General features: G+C 38.3%; 1 protein-coding gene and 1 non-coding gene across 6 annotated transcripts in view; both read left to right on the forward strand.

The window, feature by feature from the left end:
• Positions 1-18148, forward strand: part of TTC29 (tetratricopeptide repeat domain 29) — a 222281-nt gene that overhangs the window by 108454 nt on the left and 95679 nt on the right. For all 5 annotated transcript variants that reach the window (XR_003763178.2, XM_029076334.2, XM_029076333.2 and 2 more), the window contains 2 exons: positions 8177-8389; positions 14735-14820. Coding sequence is in view for 4 of the 5 variants with exons in the window: in XM_029076334.2 (XP_028932167.1) it covers positions 8177-8389; positions 14735-14820 (299 nt within the window). In the remaining variant the exon portion in view is untranslated. The remainder of the gene's footprint in view (positions 1-8176; positions 8390-14734; positions 14821-18148) is intronic.
• LOC114815757 lies at positions 17574-17711 on the forward strand. The gene has a single exon (XR_003763560.1). It is a non-coding gene; the product is annotated as a small nucleolar RNA SNORA7 (small nucleolar RNA).

The raw sequence follows: 18148 nt of genomic DNA on the forward strand, positions 1-18148 counted from the left end.
TGCCGAATTGTACATTCCAAGTGCTTAGTACAGTGCTCTGCACATAGTAAGCGCTCAATAAATACTATTGAATGAATGCAGCAGTAAGAAAGTATGTAACACCTTTTCTAGTACCAGTGTGTGTTACGAAGATTCTTAATAAGAAGTAGTGTTGGGTTTATTTGTGCTCTATTTTTAAATGCCTTGGGTTTTTTTTTGTTATTAAAGACTTTGAAACTTTAAAGCTATGATACCTACTTTACAGAGGTCCCATTGCAAGATAAACAGCAACTGTATTGATAGAGTCCATCACTTGTCAGCTGTGTGACTGTGGGCAAGTCACTTCACTTCTCTGGGCCTCAGTTCCCTCATCTGTAAAACGGGGATTAAGACTGTGAACCTCATGTGGGACAACCTGATTACCCTGTATCTACCCCAGCGCTTAGAACAGTGCTCGGCACATAGTAAGCACTTAACAAATACCAATATTATTAAATATGTACTGATGGACTATAAGGATATTATGTAAAAAAAAAAAACAACTCCAGCAGGGACTCCCAAGGGGTTGCCAGTTGACAACCCAACATTCTAGTCATGCTACTCTTGTCAGTGTTTTGAAGTCCCAGTGTGCTTATTGCTCTTTTAATATAACAAAGCTAGATCATGGAATACATTTTTAATATTAAGCAAATATAAAAAAGAAGCTAGGTCTTTTTGATTTCAATTTTTTTTCTTACTTTCAATAGAATATCCTATTAAACAGTCACCCTTCCAAGGGAAGCTGAAAGATTATTCTCACTTGAATTTTAGCCTAAACTTCTTATAAAAGCAATTATAATCCTGCTCTGAACATTAATTATCACATGTGTATGATATAAAAAAGTTTTCCTCTCCCTGGACCAAGTAATCACATTTCATTTTTCTCTTTTCCTTTCATTGTTACAACATTTTAATGCTAGAAGAAGTTCAAGAATGACTGTAAATATTAGGTGTTATTTTTTACCATTAAAAATTCATTTGTATTGGGCAGATAGCAGAAATTAAGACTTTTTGAAAGGAATCAAAATGGCTTAGAGGGTTGTTGGTTGTTTTTTTTTTTTAACATTCAGGTGCTTACTACCAGGCATTGTACTTCATGCTGGGTAGATGCAAGATGATCACGTTGGATGCAGTCCATGTTCCACAGGGGCCCCCCAGTCTTAATCCCATTTTACAGGTGAGGTAACTGAGGCACAGAGAAGACAAGTAACTTGCTAAAGGTCACACAGCAGACAAGTGGCAGGGCCGGGATTAGAATCCAGGTCCTCTGACTCCCAGGCCCATGCTGTAACCACCAGATCATACTGCTTCGAATTGTTCAAATGATTCCTGAAATTAAACATTAGCACTTCTATCTCGATGGAAATTGTCATTTTGAGGGAAGGGTATAACGATTTATTCTTAAACAACTATATGTACATGCTCTTGAAGTAGTCTAGTATTTAATGAAGAGGTCCTTTTAAAGTATTGATAACCACAAGAAAATTAGAATCAAAGTCCAAGATCTTTGAATAGAACTTAGAATAAAAATGTAATTAGGTTACATCCCCAAAGTCTGATATATCTTTAAACAAGACTCCAAGTGAAACTTTATTAGCACTTCAAATAAATTATTTCATTCCTTTTTTTTATCATTTATTCGTCTCTTCTCTTTCATGTCTGTTGTTGGCGTTGGTGCTTGTATTCTACCTGATTTGCAAGGTATTTTAGTTATTTACTGCTTAAAGAGCAGCACTGAGGTGAAGTTTCATTCAGAGTCATACGCTCTGCCACAGATATTTCTGATTCAAAGATTTGCAAGATCTCAAGTAACTGCAGCTTCAGTTTCCACTATAGAGAATAAGCTTTGGGGCAGGCAGCATTTCTTCTGAATAACTGAGAGGAACTCTGCCTCCAGAAGTATTTGTTCCATGAGTATAATGCCCAGTAAGAATATAGAGAATTTTAAATGGAACATATGCTTTTTCTCCTGTTGCGCTCATATGTTTGTGTGATTTTGAAATGCAGAATTACAAGGGACAACCTATGTAGCTGTTTGGGGGGAAAAATGTAAAAAGTTCCATAAACTCTGTTTTGAAAGCAAATTGAGATTTGAACTTAATCCTCAAAATAGATAGTGTGAGTTAGACTGTGGGGTAAGCCTGACATGTTAAATGTTCATTATTCATATTGGTAATACAATTCTCTGAGTTATATGGCATATCATTGCTGATTGGTTAGCTTCATTATGTTTCTGTTGTGTTCGACTTTTATAACCTTTAACTCATTCTATTTAGTATTTTAAGATGATGTGGGAGATTAGTGAAGATAATTAATTTTTTTTTAATTATAGTCGGCTAATCAGGACTATAATGGGCATTTATTTTCCTTTGTATTCAAATGATTCTAAAATATAAAATTTAATTTTGCCAATACTACATGACCAACCAAAAGATTCCCTAGTGATATATGTTAAAACATGACTCAGAATGATTGCTATTACCTGTGAAGTACATACTCTTGAAAAAAAAAAACTGCTTGAAGCATCTGTGCTTATTATATATAATTCAAGAGTAATAAAAATAAAGGGAAGAGTCAGATGAGACGTTTTTCCCTTAGAATCAAAGAGATGACATCACTGACTTGAAAGGCTCACATTTATGAATGATACTTTAAAGCCAATAGTTACAATCAACAGTAACTCATTTCTCAATCTCTGAATTTTCATCAATTTACATGAGTTTATGAATAACTAAACATTTCTACTAGGAACTAAGTATCTGTTGTTTTCACTAAAGCCTTTCTAGAACCTTTGATTTGCCATTCAGTAAACTGCTATGCTCTAATGAGTTCATGGCAATTCTTTTTTTGTAACCTGTAAAAATCTTTAAGATCTTTGATGAGAGTTACAGGATCTCATTAGAAAGAAAGTGTTTCAAAGTTTTTCCAAAACGAAAAACAAGCTCCTTAAAAGTTCTGAGTCAATTTTCTGCCCAGTTGCTTTTAGAATAATATTGTTAGAAAACTATAGAAATGTAACTTTAAACAAAAATCTTTTTTTTCCAGCATTCTTGATTTGAAATTAGGTGTACTAGGTTACGAGCACAGCAGATCTCCCCTGACATGTTATAAACCCCTGAAAATAGTGTTTTGCATTAGAAAGTGTAGGAAACTCTCCACTATTTTGGCATGAATAGTGCTACTATAATTATTACAATGGGATGTAAAAAAGATAATGTAAATTGTTCATGCAGTTAAATGGAAGTGGGCAATATCTTTTTTTTTTTAGTAGCAATAACATTTTTCTTGTTTTGCTACCATTCAATATTGCTTCTAGGAGATTTTATGTCTATATTGTACAGTATAATAACTTATTCCAAAAGATGTCCAGTAGGTCTAGATTAAAATGTAATATAATATACATAAAGCTTTATTGTTGCTTGGGGTATTTGTTTTAAACTAAAGTGGAGTATTTCCCTAAAGTCCTCAATAAATGTTCACAATTTAAAACTGAATGTGCTTTCCACTTCTACCAGTGCTGCTGAAGAAATGTGTCTTACGGACCTGTCAAATTATTTTCTTACAATTGTTTCTGCTGCATTATTTTTACTGGCAAATGTACAAGTTGATAGAAAAGGAAATAATTAGCTACCTTCAGGATTGCTGATGCATGGTTCTAGAGTGGGTCAGTCAGCGCTTCTTATGGATTGTGACATTTTAAATTACCTGAACGGTACCGGAAGCAAGTCTTTGGACATAATTAACATCCCTCCTAATTAATGTCAGGCTCAGACAGTCACACTTTGTTTATGAAATCACCGTATTCAAACTTATATCCATTTCTATATTGCAAACTTCAGAATTGTGTGCTGTTTTCTTAAGTGGAGTAACTCTTTTTTTTCCCTCCCCCTTCAAGTAATCAATGCACTGCTGAATGAGTTCATTTTAATGCACTCAATCATGCCTCTAATGTTCGTAGCTTACGGGCGCAAGCATCAGTAATGCAGGAATGTTATATGGCTTTAGTTTGGGCCATTTCATAAAATATTCATGGAATCAAAAATGTGCATCAAAATAGCGGCTGGGAGAATTACATTTATGTGCCTGCTTTTATGGCAGCTTCACATTTAAACCCATTTGTGTTAATATCTAGTCAATCTTTCTACTTTAAAAAAAACCTAAAATGGGAGAGATCATATACATCCTCCTTTGCTTAATATTTGCTCAAGATATCTTCTGAGATATAACAAATATCTATAAAGTTCCAAAGATATATAGGAAAAAGCAGGGTAAACCAAGATTCAGATACTATTCCAAAATATAGAATCTTGTTTTCTCTCAATGCTGTCTATCTTAGCATTCTGCCAGGCTATTCTGGTTTTACAAGACATGATGTGTGTTTTGTTTGTTTTTTCATTTTTTATCTGTTTTTTTTTAAATGAATAGATAGATCATTTTCCTATTTGTGTGGATGTTAGGTAAAGTGAAACTCTGGCAAAGGTTTTATTCTTACAATGCGCTTTCTTTTAGCTGAAACTATAAGCATACCAATAAATATATTCTCCCTATATCCTGAATATGTAATTTTCAATTATTATAAAAATAATCATGACTTTCTGAGTTCACTTATTGGGGTAGATTTTTAAACAACATACTCAGAATGAATCTTCTAAAGATTGTTATTTCACAATGCGGCATCCCATTATTAAGATCAATTGAGAGCTCTGAGGATGCTTCAACCTTTTTAACTTATATTTGGGTTTTAGTTTTAACGGAAATTAAAAAATGATTCAAATTATGCTTCTTCATAACTCTGAAAGGTAGATGTCCACAACCCTTGTATTGCAATTCAGAGTGTCTTGGTGTATTTCGAGAACGTCCGTTGAGAAATTATCCATGCAACTCTGGTTATGAGAAGCAAATATGGAGGTCGAGCTCCTAATTTTCAATAAAGTGTGCTAAAATTCACTTTTCCTCTAGAGACTTCTCTCTTTTGTAGAGGATTCCCAAGGAACTCCCTTTTATGTTCTACTTTCTGTTCTTCCTTCTCTTTCTTCTCTGACCTCCCTCACCCTCTCTGCCCCTCTTCTCCAGCAAAGGGCAGGGCTAACAAACCTATCCAGGAAGAAGTGTTGGTTCCTTGGCACCCTAGTGATTCGAGACCTGGGCTGCATTTACTCTTAATGATGCTGAATATTGAGCTTGAATTGGGAGTGTAATAGAAAAAAATATATGTTTTTAGTTTTAAAAGTCACTATATTGATAACCTTTGTTGAATGACTCTTTGGAACCTCGTTAATTTTTATTTTCAACAAAAACAGCAGATCTCATGTGTTTAGAAAACAATGAATTTAGATGATTCCCCAATGCACAGTTTGGCAAGTTGAGCCCAGTCAGCGTTAAAAGATTTTTGAATTTATGATGTCATTTGTATGGATGTCATTTTGCACCTCCAAGATGCTAATTTGTAGCTTGCAAATCCATAGACTTTTCCTATTTAGTATACTTTTCCATACTCATTCCTATAGATATCACTTAGATATGTAGTATTTTTGTTTTGTTTTGTTAAGTGCTTACTATGTGCAGAGCACTGTTCTAAGCGCCGGGGTAGATACAGGGTAATCAGGTTGTCCCACGTGCGGTTCACAGTCTTAATCCCCATTTTACAGATGAGGTAGCTGAGGCACAGGGAAGTTAAGTGACTTGCCCACAGTCACACAGCTGACAAGTGGCAGATGTGGGATTCGAACCCATGACCTCTGACTCGCAAGCCCGTGCTCTTTCCACTGAGCCACGCTGCTTCTCTGTAGTGATAATCAACTGTAGGATTGTAGTTATCTTTTCCTCCTATATCACTTCCAATGTATTTGCAAATTGATATCCAGTTGGCTCAAGGATTTGCCAGTATATTTGAAGGCCGTATTCCTTCTAAAGATAAAAACACAGCATTTCGAGTGTTTATGAATTGTTTGTGAACGGTTTCAATTCTAAAATAGCAGGGGTCTCGAATTTTAGGGAAAAGCAGTAGTGCTCAGGTCCTAATGCCAATGTCCCAACCTGCTTCTGGTGACTGAAAGGAGGAAGGTCCAGGGAAATAGAGTCAAGGCAGAGTTGTTCAAGATGGGAACTATCAAGGAGAACCAGGTCTTGATGGACATTCAGGTGTAAGGGTAGGACCAGTTAGGGAATCTGGAAGATAGAGGTTTCTGAGAGAGCCAGCCCTTCAACCCCTGGTTCTCACTCTCCCTGCAAATGCTCTCCCCATCTTCAAAGCCCTTCTGTAATCCACCTCTTCCAGGAGGCTTTCCTCAATTGATTTTTCTTCTCCAATGTTCTCCCAGCTGCCTCCACGGCACTTCTAGGTTCTCAGATCAGACCCTCACAACCACTCTTAGCTCTTTTGTATTAATTGATTTACAGACTCTCTACTATTTAAGTGCTTACTTGCACACATATGCACGTTTTCATCTGTAACCGATTTTGTGACTACCTCATTAGATTGGAAGCCCCTGGAGGACAAGAATTGTGTCTTCTGCCAACTCTGATATATTATACTCCCCCAATTGTGCAGTACAGTGCTCTGCACATAGTAAGTGCTCAATAAATATGATTGGTTTTGCCTCTTTTGTGCACACCCCCAAGTGCATACAGTAGACAGTACATTTTCTTGATTAATTAAAATGGACTATATGTCAAGACCTCTGCTTGGCTCTGACTCTACTCAATACCCCAAACCCTTCAAGGGCTCCCTGCCTCTAATAGCATCAAATGAAAACAACTCACAATCAGCTGTGAATCTCTCCAGCATCTGGCCTCACCTTCCTATCTGCTCTCTTCACCCTCTATTTTCTAAATTGCTGACTTGGTTCTTCTCAGGCCACCTTCTAGTCGTACCTATCGACTCTCCCAGCTCTATACTCTCACTCATGCCATTCGCTTGACTGGAAACTCCCTCTCTCCCCAAATCAGACAGACCACAGCTCTCCCTAAGATCAAATCCCTCCTAAAATCCCACCTTCTCCAACGTGTTTTCCCCAGTTAATTTCCTAGCACCCGGAATCATCTCATTCCATCAGCTGTATGTTCTATTCATTTATTTTGACCATTTTAGTTGTAGTTCCTCTTAGGATTATATGTTCCATTAGCGTGTAAAGCTCCCTGTGGGCAGAACACAGGTCACTTTGTTATTCTGTACTTCTCAAACACCCAGTACAATGCCAGTTGGGTGATCTAGTAACTGATCAAGTAAGATCACTTATGTTCTTCAATCCTCTAGACTTTAAACTCATTTTGGGTTCATTGTGCCCTGCACACAATAAGCACTCAATAAATGCAGTTATCTGCCATTTGCCATTTGTGGGCAATTCACTTAACTTCTCTGAGCCTCAGTTTCCTCATCTGTAAAATGTAAAGAGCTAGCAAAGTCTGAATGTGTCACAGAGATATAAGGAGAACATATGAATGGTATGGTGGTAAAACCAAGGCCGGAAGGCTTCCTGAAAAGTATCAAAGTATCAACAGTATCAAAGGTAGCCAAGTGGTCAAGGAGACTTGGGAACCAAGTAGACTTTTAGATGAAGCTATAAGGAGGTTTTTGGAAATCTTAGTGAATGTGGCCTTAGAAGACTAAAGGGGAAAAAAAATCCAGGGAATTGAGAAGGGAAGGCAGTGGATATACGCAATCTGTTCAAAGAGGGGAGCCGGAAGATAGAGCAAGTAGCCTTAGTGAGGTGAAGGAATCCCATTTTTATATAAATGGGTTTCGTTTGTGGTTCTCTCCTTTTCAGCAAGCCTGACAGTCATCCTTAAAATAACACATGAGGTTTTCTTAGAGCGCAGAATATTGCAAATTCCTACCACATTACAAGATTTTTAGGTACCTCCTTCTAAAAGATACCCAATTCCACTTCCCTTTATGATGCCACAGTGTATTTTCCTTCTGGCCGAGGAATCTGAAATGGAACTGGATCCCTCTTCTCAATTTTAAACCCTGGAAAATAATTATTTATGGGTTGAATTAGAAAAACTTCCAATAATCTTGCTCAGTGTTACTTTTCCACATCACCTATGCTGTATTTTGTAAACTGTCCATTATTGTCTTTGATTCATATGCAAAATTTTTAAATGCTACTTTACGGGGTTATCCTGTTTATATTTATGAATGGTTTGTATTCTTCAGGTCAATTCACAGAAGCTGCTGAGCATTATGAAGCATTCCATCAACTGACAGAAGGGCGGATGTGGAAGGATGAGACGGGCCGTTCTCACAACTCGTTGGCCTGTGAAAATCTCTGGAGGATCTACACAATACTAGCAGACAAAATGCTGGAAAATAAACAACACAAACCGGCCATCAAAACTCTAATAAAAGCTTTTGAAATAGCAAAAAAAGGTGGGTGGAAAAGAACACTCTCACATTCTGTTCTTTAGCGTACAAACCCTGGGTCTCCCAGGAGTAAAGTAAAAATTGTCAAGTGTTTGACTGGGTGATTATTTCCTATGAAATTCAAAGACAAATGCCATCAATATACTTCCCGATTTCACTATAAAACAGAAGTGCCTTCTTGCTGGCAACAAGGAATCCATTAGATTCTTGAAAGCTTTATCTCCAAAAATGCAGTACCTTGGGAGTAGTGTTGTAATCAGAAGTTGGTCATTTATGGAAGTTGAAAGTTTTTGAGATTATTCAGGATTGCTTTGCCTTTAAATTATGGATTCTACAATTTGATAGATTATCACACTTCCACTGTGTATAATATCAGTGTTTATGAAAAGATCAGGTTTAGTTAAAGGCGATCAGCATTTTTAAAGAAATGTTTGGTTGAAGGTTAACTGTAAACTTAATTTGTACTAAAAATGTTTCTGCAAAATGGAAAAAAGAAGACTGGTATTTTCCATAGGTAAATTGTCCCAGAAAAACACATAATGGTCCATTTGCTGCTTCCTGTTGGACAGCGCAAACTCTATTCATTACCACCAAGTGGAAAGGTCTTCTGGATACTTGGCAGTTCTCGAATACCATCTCCTTAGAATGAGTATAGGCTGTGATACCTTTTAGAGTTAGATTTTATTTCTCTTCACCTAGTGGTTCTTCGGCTATCTAGTGGAGGACCTTTTAGAAGCTAGTTCAAATGCTCCTGGATCAAAGCCCTCGTCTCTTCATGGCTATATTAAGAGAGCCATGCATAAGGGATTTATGAAACCAATCGGGTCAAGAATATTTTTAAAAGCTTTCCCTTCCATTTTGCCTTTTAAAATGAGAGTTACTTCCCTACCTACGTGGCTGGACCTGCTCCAAAATCATTACCGGGTTCTCCCAGCATGAATCATTAAGAACCAAGAAGGGGTGGGGAGGGAGAATGAAAAACAGAAGCTCCCTTCCTTATGTCCACGGCAGTCCTTATTGAGGAGCTTGTTGCATGCTTCAAGCATGCAAGGAGCCCCTCAGAGCCACGAGTGATTCAAGGTGGTCCAAACCAGCCCACAAGGATAATGGCCCACCAGAATTTTCCCCATATCCCAGTGGACCGGTTTACCATAAATGAACCTATATTGTTCCAGCTTTACAACAGGCTTTACAGAACAGAAAAACAGAACACAGTATAAATTTGTATCATTTTCATTTTAATATTCAATCAGAAATTTGGAATTATTTTTCATCCAAATATTTTGGTTTCAGAGGAATTTAAGTAATTGAACAACATTTATATGTGGGGGTAATTATACCCTGAAATCAACATACATCATTTTATGTTTTCCCCTGTGTAGTGTTCGAATGTAAAACTTCTAGCCAAAGCCCATAAAGCATTTCTTTTTTCATATAACATTTTCTGGATACTTGGAAGTTTAATATAATTGAATATTGTGTAAAATCAAAGAATTAATAGCATTACTGAGTACCTACTATTCAGAATACTGCATGAAATGCTTGGAAGAGCCCAGTTGTGGTCAGAGATATGATTTCTACCCTCAGCTGGTTTATAATCAAACAGTAGAATTAGACATCATATAATTTAGAGATTAGAGGAAAAGGGTGATGGATAGGTGAAAAATAAGTGCTTAAGCAGTAGAGTACATAAATATATATTTGTATTAAAGTGCTACCAGTGACTGTGAATGCCTAAATGCTGAATTAGCAATTGAAAGGAAGGATCGTGGCTGGATTAGCAATTGAGAGAGAAGAAGTGGCTCATTGGAACGAGCACGGGCTTGGGAGTCAGAGCTCATGGGTTCGAATCCCGGCTCTGCCACTTGTCAGCTGTGTGATTGTGGGCAAGTCACTTAACTTCTCTGTGCCTCAGTTCCCTCATCTGTAAAATGGGGGTTAAGACTGTGAGCCTCACGTGGGACAACCTGATTACCCTGTATCTCCCCCAGCGCTTAGAACAGTGCGCTGCCCACAGTAAGCACTTAACAAACACCAACATTATTATTATTATTATCTGGAGAGAAGAAAAATAATCAGGCGATGACTCTCCAAGAATAGGTAAGAAAGCTTTAGAGCAGAGATGTGGTCTGGTAGACTTGAGGGAGGCCACAGTTCCAAGCAGAAGAAAGGGGATGGGGGCAACGGGTTGGAGGAGAATGAGGCACAGTGAGAAGCTTAGCTTGGGAGGAATGAGGAGTGTGATTTACTGGCAGAAGAAAGTTGATAAATTAGAAGAAAACTGGTGAAGGTAGCCTAAATACAATAGTCAGGGGATCCTGCTTGATGTGGAGAGGAATAGATGATCATTTCACTGAAAGTTATTGTGAAGTGGAAAGATATGAGCAGAATGACATTTTAGAAAAATTATCCAGGCAACAGAGTAATGAATGTTGTTTGTTTGTTTTTTTGGGGGGTGGAGGGGAGCTGAAAACAGGACGACCAGGTAGTAGGCTGACACAGTAGTGTAGGCCCACAAGGTAGAACAGGCCCCTAGGAAACATGTTCATCCAAAATGAGTGGACGAGGTCTACCCATAAGCTCTCATGATAATAATAATGGTGGTATTTGTTAAGCGTGTGCAGAGCATTGTTCTAAGCACTAGGGGAATGCAAGGTGATCAGGTTGTCCCACATGGGGCTCACAGTTTTAATCCCCATTTTACAGATGAGGGAACTGAAGCACAGAGAAGTTAAGTGACTTGTCCAAAGTCACCCAGCTGGCAAGCGACAGAGGCGGGATTAGAACCCATGACCTCTGACTTCCAAGCCCGGGCTCTTTCCACTGAGCCACCCTGCTTCTCATCTTTGACTCCTCTCTCTCATTCACCTCCCATATTGAATCTAAGTCTGCTGTGTTCCCCAATATTTCAGGGATCCACCCATCATTCTCCCCCCACATCCACTACCCTGCTACAAGCTCTAATTACTTCTAACTTTTTACAACCTCCTTAATGCTGTCTCTGATCCAGCCCCACCCCTCTTAAGTCAATCCCACTTCCAGATGCCTGAAACATTTTTCTCAAATATTGATCTGTCTGTCATTCTATCCTTAAAAACCTTCAAAGGGTTCCTATTGCCTGTAACATAAATCAGTAGGTCCTGAATATTGAGCCAACAGCCTCCATCCGATGGCTCCCTCATCCTTTGTGCTCCATTCTACTGTCCCCAACTGCTGGTCTATCCACTCTTCCTGGAGCACATCACATCTCTCCGCTCCTTCTAATCCCTTCCCCAAACCCACCGTGTCTGGGAGGCATTCGTGGATAAATCCTTCTATCTCAACCCACTGTCGAGATACAGCGTGGCTTAATGGAAAGAGCCTGGGCTTGGGAGTCAGAGGTTGTGGGTTCTAATCCCGACTCTGCCACTTGTCTGCTGTGTGATCTTGGGGAGGTCACTTAATTTCTCTCAGCCTCAGTTCCCTCATCTATCAAATAGGGATTGAGACTGTGAGCTCCACATGAGACAATCTGATTACCTTGAATTTACTCCACCACTTAGAACAGTGCTTGGCACATTGTAAAGCGCTTAACAAAAACCATCATACATCAGCATTCTGGAAATACCTCTTGGAGATGACAAAACTTGAGGGAGGGCTTTGAAATTGGAAGGGACACGCTTTGGTCGATGTGAAACTGCAGGAACATTATGAACAACTACAGATAGGTTACCTTGAAAGGTGCAAAGACTATGAGTTGAGGTGAAGCAGATGACAAGAGTAGGCAGGTGAGAGAGAAATAGCTGAAGGGCACTGAATTTATCTTCTTGTGATTTATTTCTTGTAACTATACTGTCCTGTGTTTATCTTATGTTCTCTGACTTCAGACTCATCAAAACCAGGAACATGTCCTATACTTTTTCTTAAATTAAGGAACTATTAGAACTTTGGATATACAATACTAGGTGCTTTATGGTTGATAATGATAACTTTGTGTATATGTTTGTCCGGATGATTATTTACATGTGAAACTGTGTTTGTGTATTTCCTATCATGGATTCACTAAATGCTAACCACAAATTGTTAAATCACCAGTGCAGCCCCTTAGGGAAAGGAACCACATCTAATTCCCACCTGTGTATTTTTCCTAGCACTTAAGTACAGGCCTTTGCACACAGTAAGCGCTTAATAAATACTTATTTATTATAATATAAATAGTATTATTTATATACTATTTAGTATAGTATAATAAATAATTATTATATTATTAAAAGTAGTATAATCATAGTATTATTTATATACTATTATTTATATACTATATTATATACTATTTAGTATAGTATAATAAATAATTATTATATTATTAAAAGTAGTATAATCAATACTACTAGTTTTACAAAGGACTTCCTTCAAAGCTCTGAGCCAAGGTGGGAATACTGTTGATCTGCAGTACTTTGATTTGCTGTTCATCAAGTCTGCTTGAGGGGGAAGGCAATAGATAACTTAATAATTATTCCTTGCTTACCCTGTCTCCCATTATACAGACAGTGAATTGGGAGAATTATGCTGTCATTGAAATCTCCCATTCCCTTTCTTTTATTCTCCACTTTCTTGTTTCGTGAGAGGTGGTAGAAATCCTAGTAGTAATATTTATTAAGCTCTTTCTGGGTGTAGAGCACCATGCTGAGTACTGGGAAAGAATACCCAGGTGAGAATTGGAGCCGGTCCCTGGCCCTCAGTGAGATCACCGTCTAAAAATAAGAAGGGGGAAGAGATGAAACGGAACCCGAAGACAACATAAAGACAAAAACAAGTGTCAGTAGGGCTCCATAGCTAGAGAGGTAGAATTTCAGGCTCCTCACAGCTTCAAGTCCAGTCACAACTGCAGTCACGGTGATCACTTCAGCAGTATCTGCCAGTGCCTTCCTGCCGTTCATGCTGCCACTGCTTTTCTCATTCCCACCAGAGTTGTTCAAGGCATGTGGTGGTTGGAAGCTCCTCATAGACGTGGAAGGGAGCTGATGTGGGATGCCGGGAAGGCAGCATGGTGGTCAGTAGAAGACACCAAGGACCCTCTAGATATCACACTGGGAAGGCAGTGGATTCATGCAGCCATCTGGTAGCAAGTGAGAGAGGCCCAGGGACTGCAGTGCTCTGCAGAGCTTTAGATCCTCATGGACCATAGTGCACAGGGAATGCTGGGAACAGGGATATTGGGAGCCACAGTTTCCTGGAGGATTCATGTGGCCATCTAGTTGGGAGAGTGATGCTAGGGCAGGTAAATGTGGAGAGCGAATGACTTGTAAGGGACCCCACGTGCCATTACTATTAAACATTGGTGGAAGGATTAAGCAGCAGTCCTAGATGCATATTCATTCATTCAAAAGTATTTATTGAGCGCTTATTATGTACATATCTCAGCAGCAATCCATGTTATTGCCACGCCAAGATGTATTGGATTTTTGAAAAATAAAGGCCTACCTTGAGGATGTGCCCTTTTCCTACATATGGTCCTTTTATAAACTCAAAGTATATCATATACATTTGCTTCAAACAGCATCTTATCAAATATTACAAATGAGATGTGTATAATAGGCTATACAGTATATTATTTGTATAGTGTTACAGTATACTCTTACTGTAACATTTTCTACCCAGTCTGTGTTGATTAGGTATTGGCATGGTGAATCAGTACATCGACAAATTCAGTTAAGAGAACATAAAAGCCACCACCAAGTACTTTGTTGAGGAAAGGGCACTGAAATAATTTGAATGCTGCTGTAGTGCAAGAGAATGTGGGAAGGGGTTTAAAGTCAACCTGAGCTTCCTGAGTCATAACTGGATTCCTTATATCAATCTCAATTTGAAGAGCTATCAGAGGAGCAGTGTGGTTAAGAGGAAGGAAGAAAAACGGGCCAGGGAGTCGAAGGATCTGGATTGTTATTCTGGCTCTGACAATTGCCTGCTGTGTGACTTTGGGCAACTTCTCTATGTCTCACTTTCCTCATCTGTAAAATGGGGATTCAACTCCTGCCTCCTACTTAGACTGTGAGCCCCATGTGGGACAGTAACTCTGTTTAATCTGATTAATATGAATCTACCCCAGACCTTAGAGCTGTAATTGACACATATTAAGTGCTTAACAAATACCATCACTAATTAGCTGTTAAGTTTATTTGTTTCCACCTAAGTAGAAAGAAGCAAGAACTGTATCATAAGAGCTTATAAAACAAAATACCAAACTGGACCTTCAAATGTTTAATAACAGCTAAAAACCTAATGAAGAAAACTCAGATATGCTGTTAAGAAACTGAAAGTATTATTTATTCTAGTTATATCAAAGGAATTTTGTCTGTTTTTTTTTCTTTTTAGGGGGACACAGAAAGATGGAAGGAAAAGCTGCTTATTGTTTGGGTTTGGCATATCACTCTTCCAAACTCTTTGAGACTGCAGTAACAGTAAGTTGCTCCAAACTGGGTTTTGTTTTTACCTTTCCATAAATCTGTTATGCGTATTCTTCCATCTGCTACATATAATTTCTATGGTTGATAAGTTAAAGGGCTATAGGAGAACTTCAACACCACATTTTGTGTATATATTAAACGTTCTCAGAAATCATCAAACCAGTTCAAAAACATGAAAGGTAGTAAAAGACATGGATAATGGTAACCTGTGATTCACCAATTCCACTGGGAACAAAATGAGAGGAAATAGACACGGTAGTTGTTCAGTAAATTGATTTAATAGATGGTCACTCATCCTGGTCTTGTGGGATATAATGAGCGATAATTCTATCAAGCTAAATATCAATTATTTTTGCTCTGAGCCTGTATGTACCTATAATAGAGCCATAATTCAATCAATGGATATAATGGATTGAGCACCTACTGTATAAAGATCACTGGACTAAGTTCTTGGTAGACTGTACAAGAATGTTGGATCATCCACTAGACTGTAAACTTCTTAAGGGCAGGGACTGTGTCTACTAGTTCTATCGTATTCTTCCAAGTGCTCAATACAGTGCGCTACACAGTAAACTGATATCATTTGTAGTCATGATTCTAGTTTAAGCCAAGCTGAGCTATGAAACTGCAGTCCATGCAGGTCTATGCAGACGTTTGCCCTGAGGAATTTCTGCAAATTGGCAATAATTTCTTAGGTAGCAGAGTACCTGAATATGTTGAACTCCTTTTCTTAAAAAAAAAAAAAAAGCTCAGAGCTGTCTTGCAAGTTAAAAGGCTTGCAAGTGAATGACAGAAAAATTAGGGGAAAATCAAGCAACTGATTTAATATTAATGTGGAAGTTACAGATTATAAGGGGATGAGGAAATAGATATGAAGAGTTGAGAGGGTCACCTGGAGTGAAACCAACTGTTTAAGAAGGAATTGGAGTCTGTGACAGAGGTGGATGCCATCAGAAAATTTCAAGTTCTGGAGTTAAAAAAAAAAAAAAATCCCTGTAGCTATCATCAAATACCTCTTGCAAGTAAAGGAAATATACAATTCTGGGATTAGAGTTTTGGGGAGAGATGGCATTCTTTAGAAACCAACAGCTTTATAAGAGAACAAACTAGAGTGGGAATTTTCACTTAGAGCTTTCTCCATTATGACATAATCAATATCTGCCCAATCCTTAAAACCTATTGGGAATAATACAATCTAAAAAGAGTTTTTTAAAGTGCAAGGGCTATTTTTAGCATTCTTTTCTTTAGCATGCATTTCTTTGTGGGCATGGAATGTGTCTATTATATTGTACTCTCCCAAGAGCTTAGTACAGTGCTCTGCTCCCCGTAAGCTCTCAATAAATACGATTGATTGATTTGGTTTTCACTCTGTTCCACCTTAAAACTGAAAACACCATAGAAGTTTCATTCAATCATCAGTGCCCTCAAAGAATTTCTGGATTTTACCTTGCTTTCTATTATTCAACAATAATGGGACCTTTCAGAATAGATACCCTCTATATTAGGGATGCTTATGCAAAATGAATCAGTTTGATCATTCATTTTATCACACAGAATTTTATCAAATGCATAAGAGTTTATGACTTTATAGAAGTTGTAGTGTAACTTAAATGGTAAGCAAACTCTAGAAGTTTCACTCTCTTTGCTGCAGAATTTGCCCAGTATAATTCTCCTTTGTCAGGAAAACTGGCATGAATATGCGAATGATTAGTCTTCCCCATTTATTTCTAACCTGCTTCCACTAACCTCATCTGCTAGAATGTTTCTTATATTCGACTAGCTTGCAAATTAGTTCTATTTTCTCTTCAACACTTCAGAAAATTAATGGAGCTAATGGATATGTAAGCTTTTGGTTACACTGACATACCTAGGATATCTATGTTAAATAATCATATGAATTATGTTATATTACCAAAGACTCTTTAGGTTGACTTTTAAAGATGACTGAAGCCATGCTTTGTTTCAAAAAATATTGCTAGTATCAGGTTTAGTCTTTCTACTAAATATTTTCCAAACAAGCTACTTTGGGAAGCAGCTATAGTCTAATGGAAAGACCTTAGATCTGGGAGTCTGAGGATCCGGGTTCTAATCCCAGTTTTGTGACCTTAGCCAAGTCACATAATTTCTCAGTGCCTCAGTTCCCTCATCTGTAAAATGAGGATCAAATACCTGTTCTCCCTCCTACTTAGACTCTGAGCCCTATTTGGGACAAGGACTGCATCGAACCTGATTATCTTGTATCTACCCCAGTGCTTAGACCAGTGCTTGCACATAATAAGCACTTATGAAATACTGTAATTGTTTGATACAAATACTATAATTATTACTTTGAAACAGCATAGATCAGTGAACATTTTGGTGGGCGGTCTTGAGCTCGTCTGCTCATTTGTATATATTTTTATTACCCTATTTATTTTGTTAATGAGATGTACATCCCCTTGATTCTATTTATTGCTATTGTCTTTGTCTGTCTCCCCCGATTAGACTGTAAGCCCGTCAATGGGCAGAGATTGTCCCTATCTGTTGCTGAATTGTACCTTCCAAGTGCTTAGTACAGTGCTCTGCACACAGTAAGCGCTCAATAAATACTGTTGAATGAATGATAATGAAGCCAGATTGGCCTAGCATATTTTGGTAAAAGTTGCCATGGAGCTAAATATCTTTGCAAGTGAGGATGTTTAATTTTGCTTGCTATCTAGACACCGCTGCCATTGTATCTGGTATTCACATGTAGTAGCTTTCTCCTGGCCCTCTCAGGATCACATGTGGAGAGTTTCCATTACACTACCAGTCTAGACTACGGGTGGGAGAGTCAAGCAGAGGCATACCCATTCCACTCCTAGCTTGGGCAGTGGCTAGCGAGTGGAAGACAATCTGCTACAAGTCAAAAGTCACCTTATGCTGTGCAGCAGCGGCATGGGAGAGTTGAGGGTGGAGACTCAAGTTTACTGTGCGGAAGGCAATGGTAAACCACTTCTGTATTTTTACCAAGAAAATGATATGGATCCACTACCAGAACGATTGCAGATGGAGCTGGGGTGTTCTGGGAGAGATGTGTCCATGGAGTCGCTACAGGTAGGAGGCGACTCATCGGCAGAAGATGAGCTTCCTCCTGAAAACACAATTTGTGTTAGCCTCTGGTCATTCTAAGCAGGAGCTAAAACAAGGGGAGGTAAAGAATGAGAAGTGAAGGTGAGGGATGGTTTGTTACTGGAATTCAATTTGTAAAAGAACACAGGCTGAGAGAGAGAAAAATCAGAAAGAAGATAGAAAGCACTATATGCAATATTACTGATGCCAGTCAGGAGTTCAAATTGTTTTC

This window comes from Ornithorhynchus anatinus, chromosome 12 (genome assembly GCF_004115215.2).
Source record: "Ornithorhynchus anatinus isolate Pmale09 chromosome 12, mOrnAna1.pri.v4, whole genome shotgun sequence".
In the NCBI taxonomy this organism is placed as follows: Eukaryota; Metazoa; Chordata; class Mammalia; order Monotremata; family Ornithorhynchidae; genus Ornithorhynchus; species Ornithorhynchus anatinus.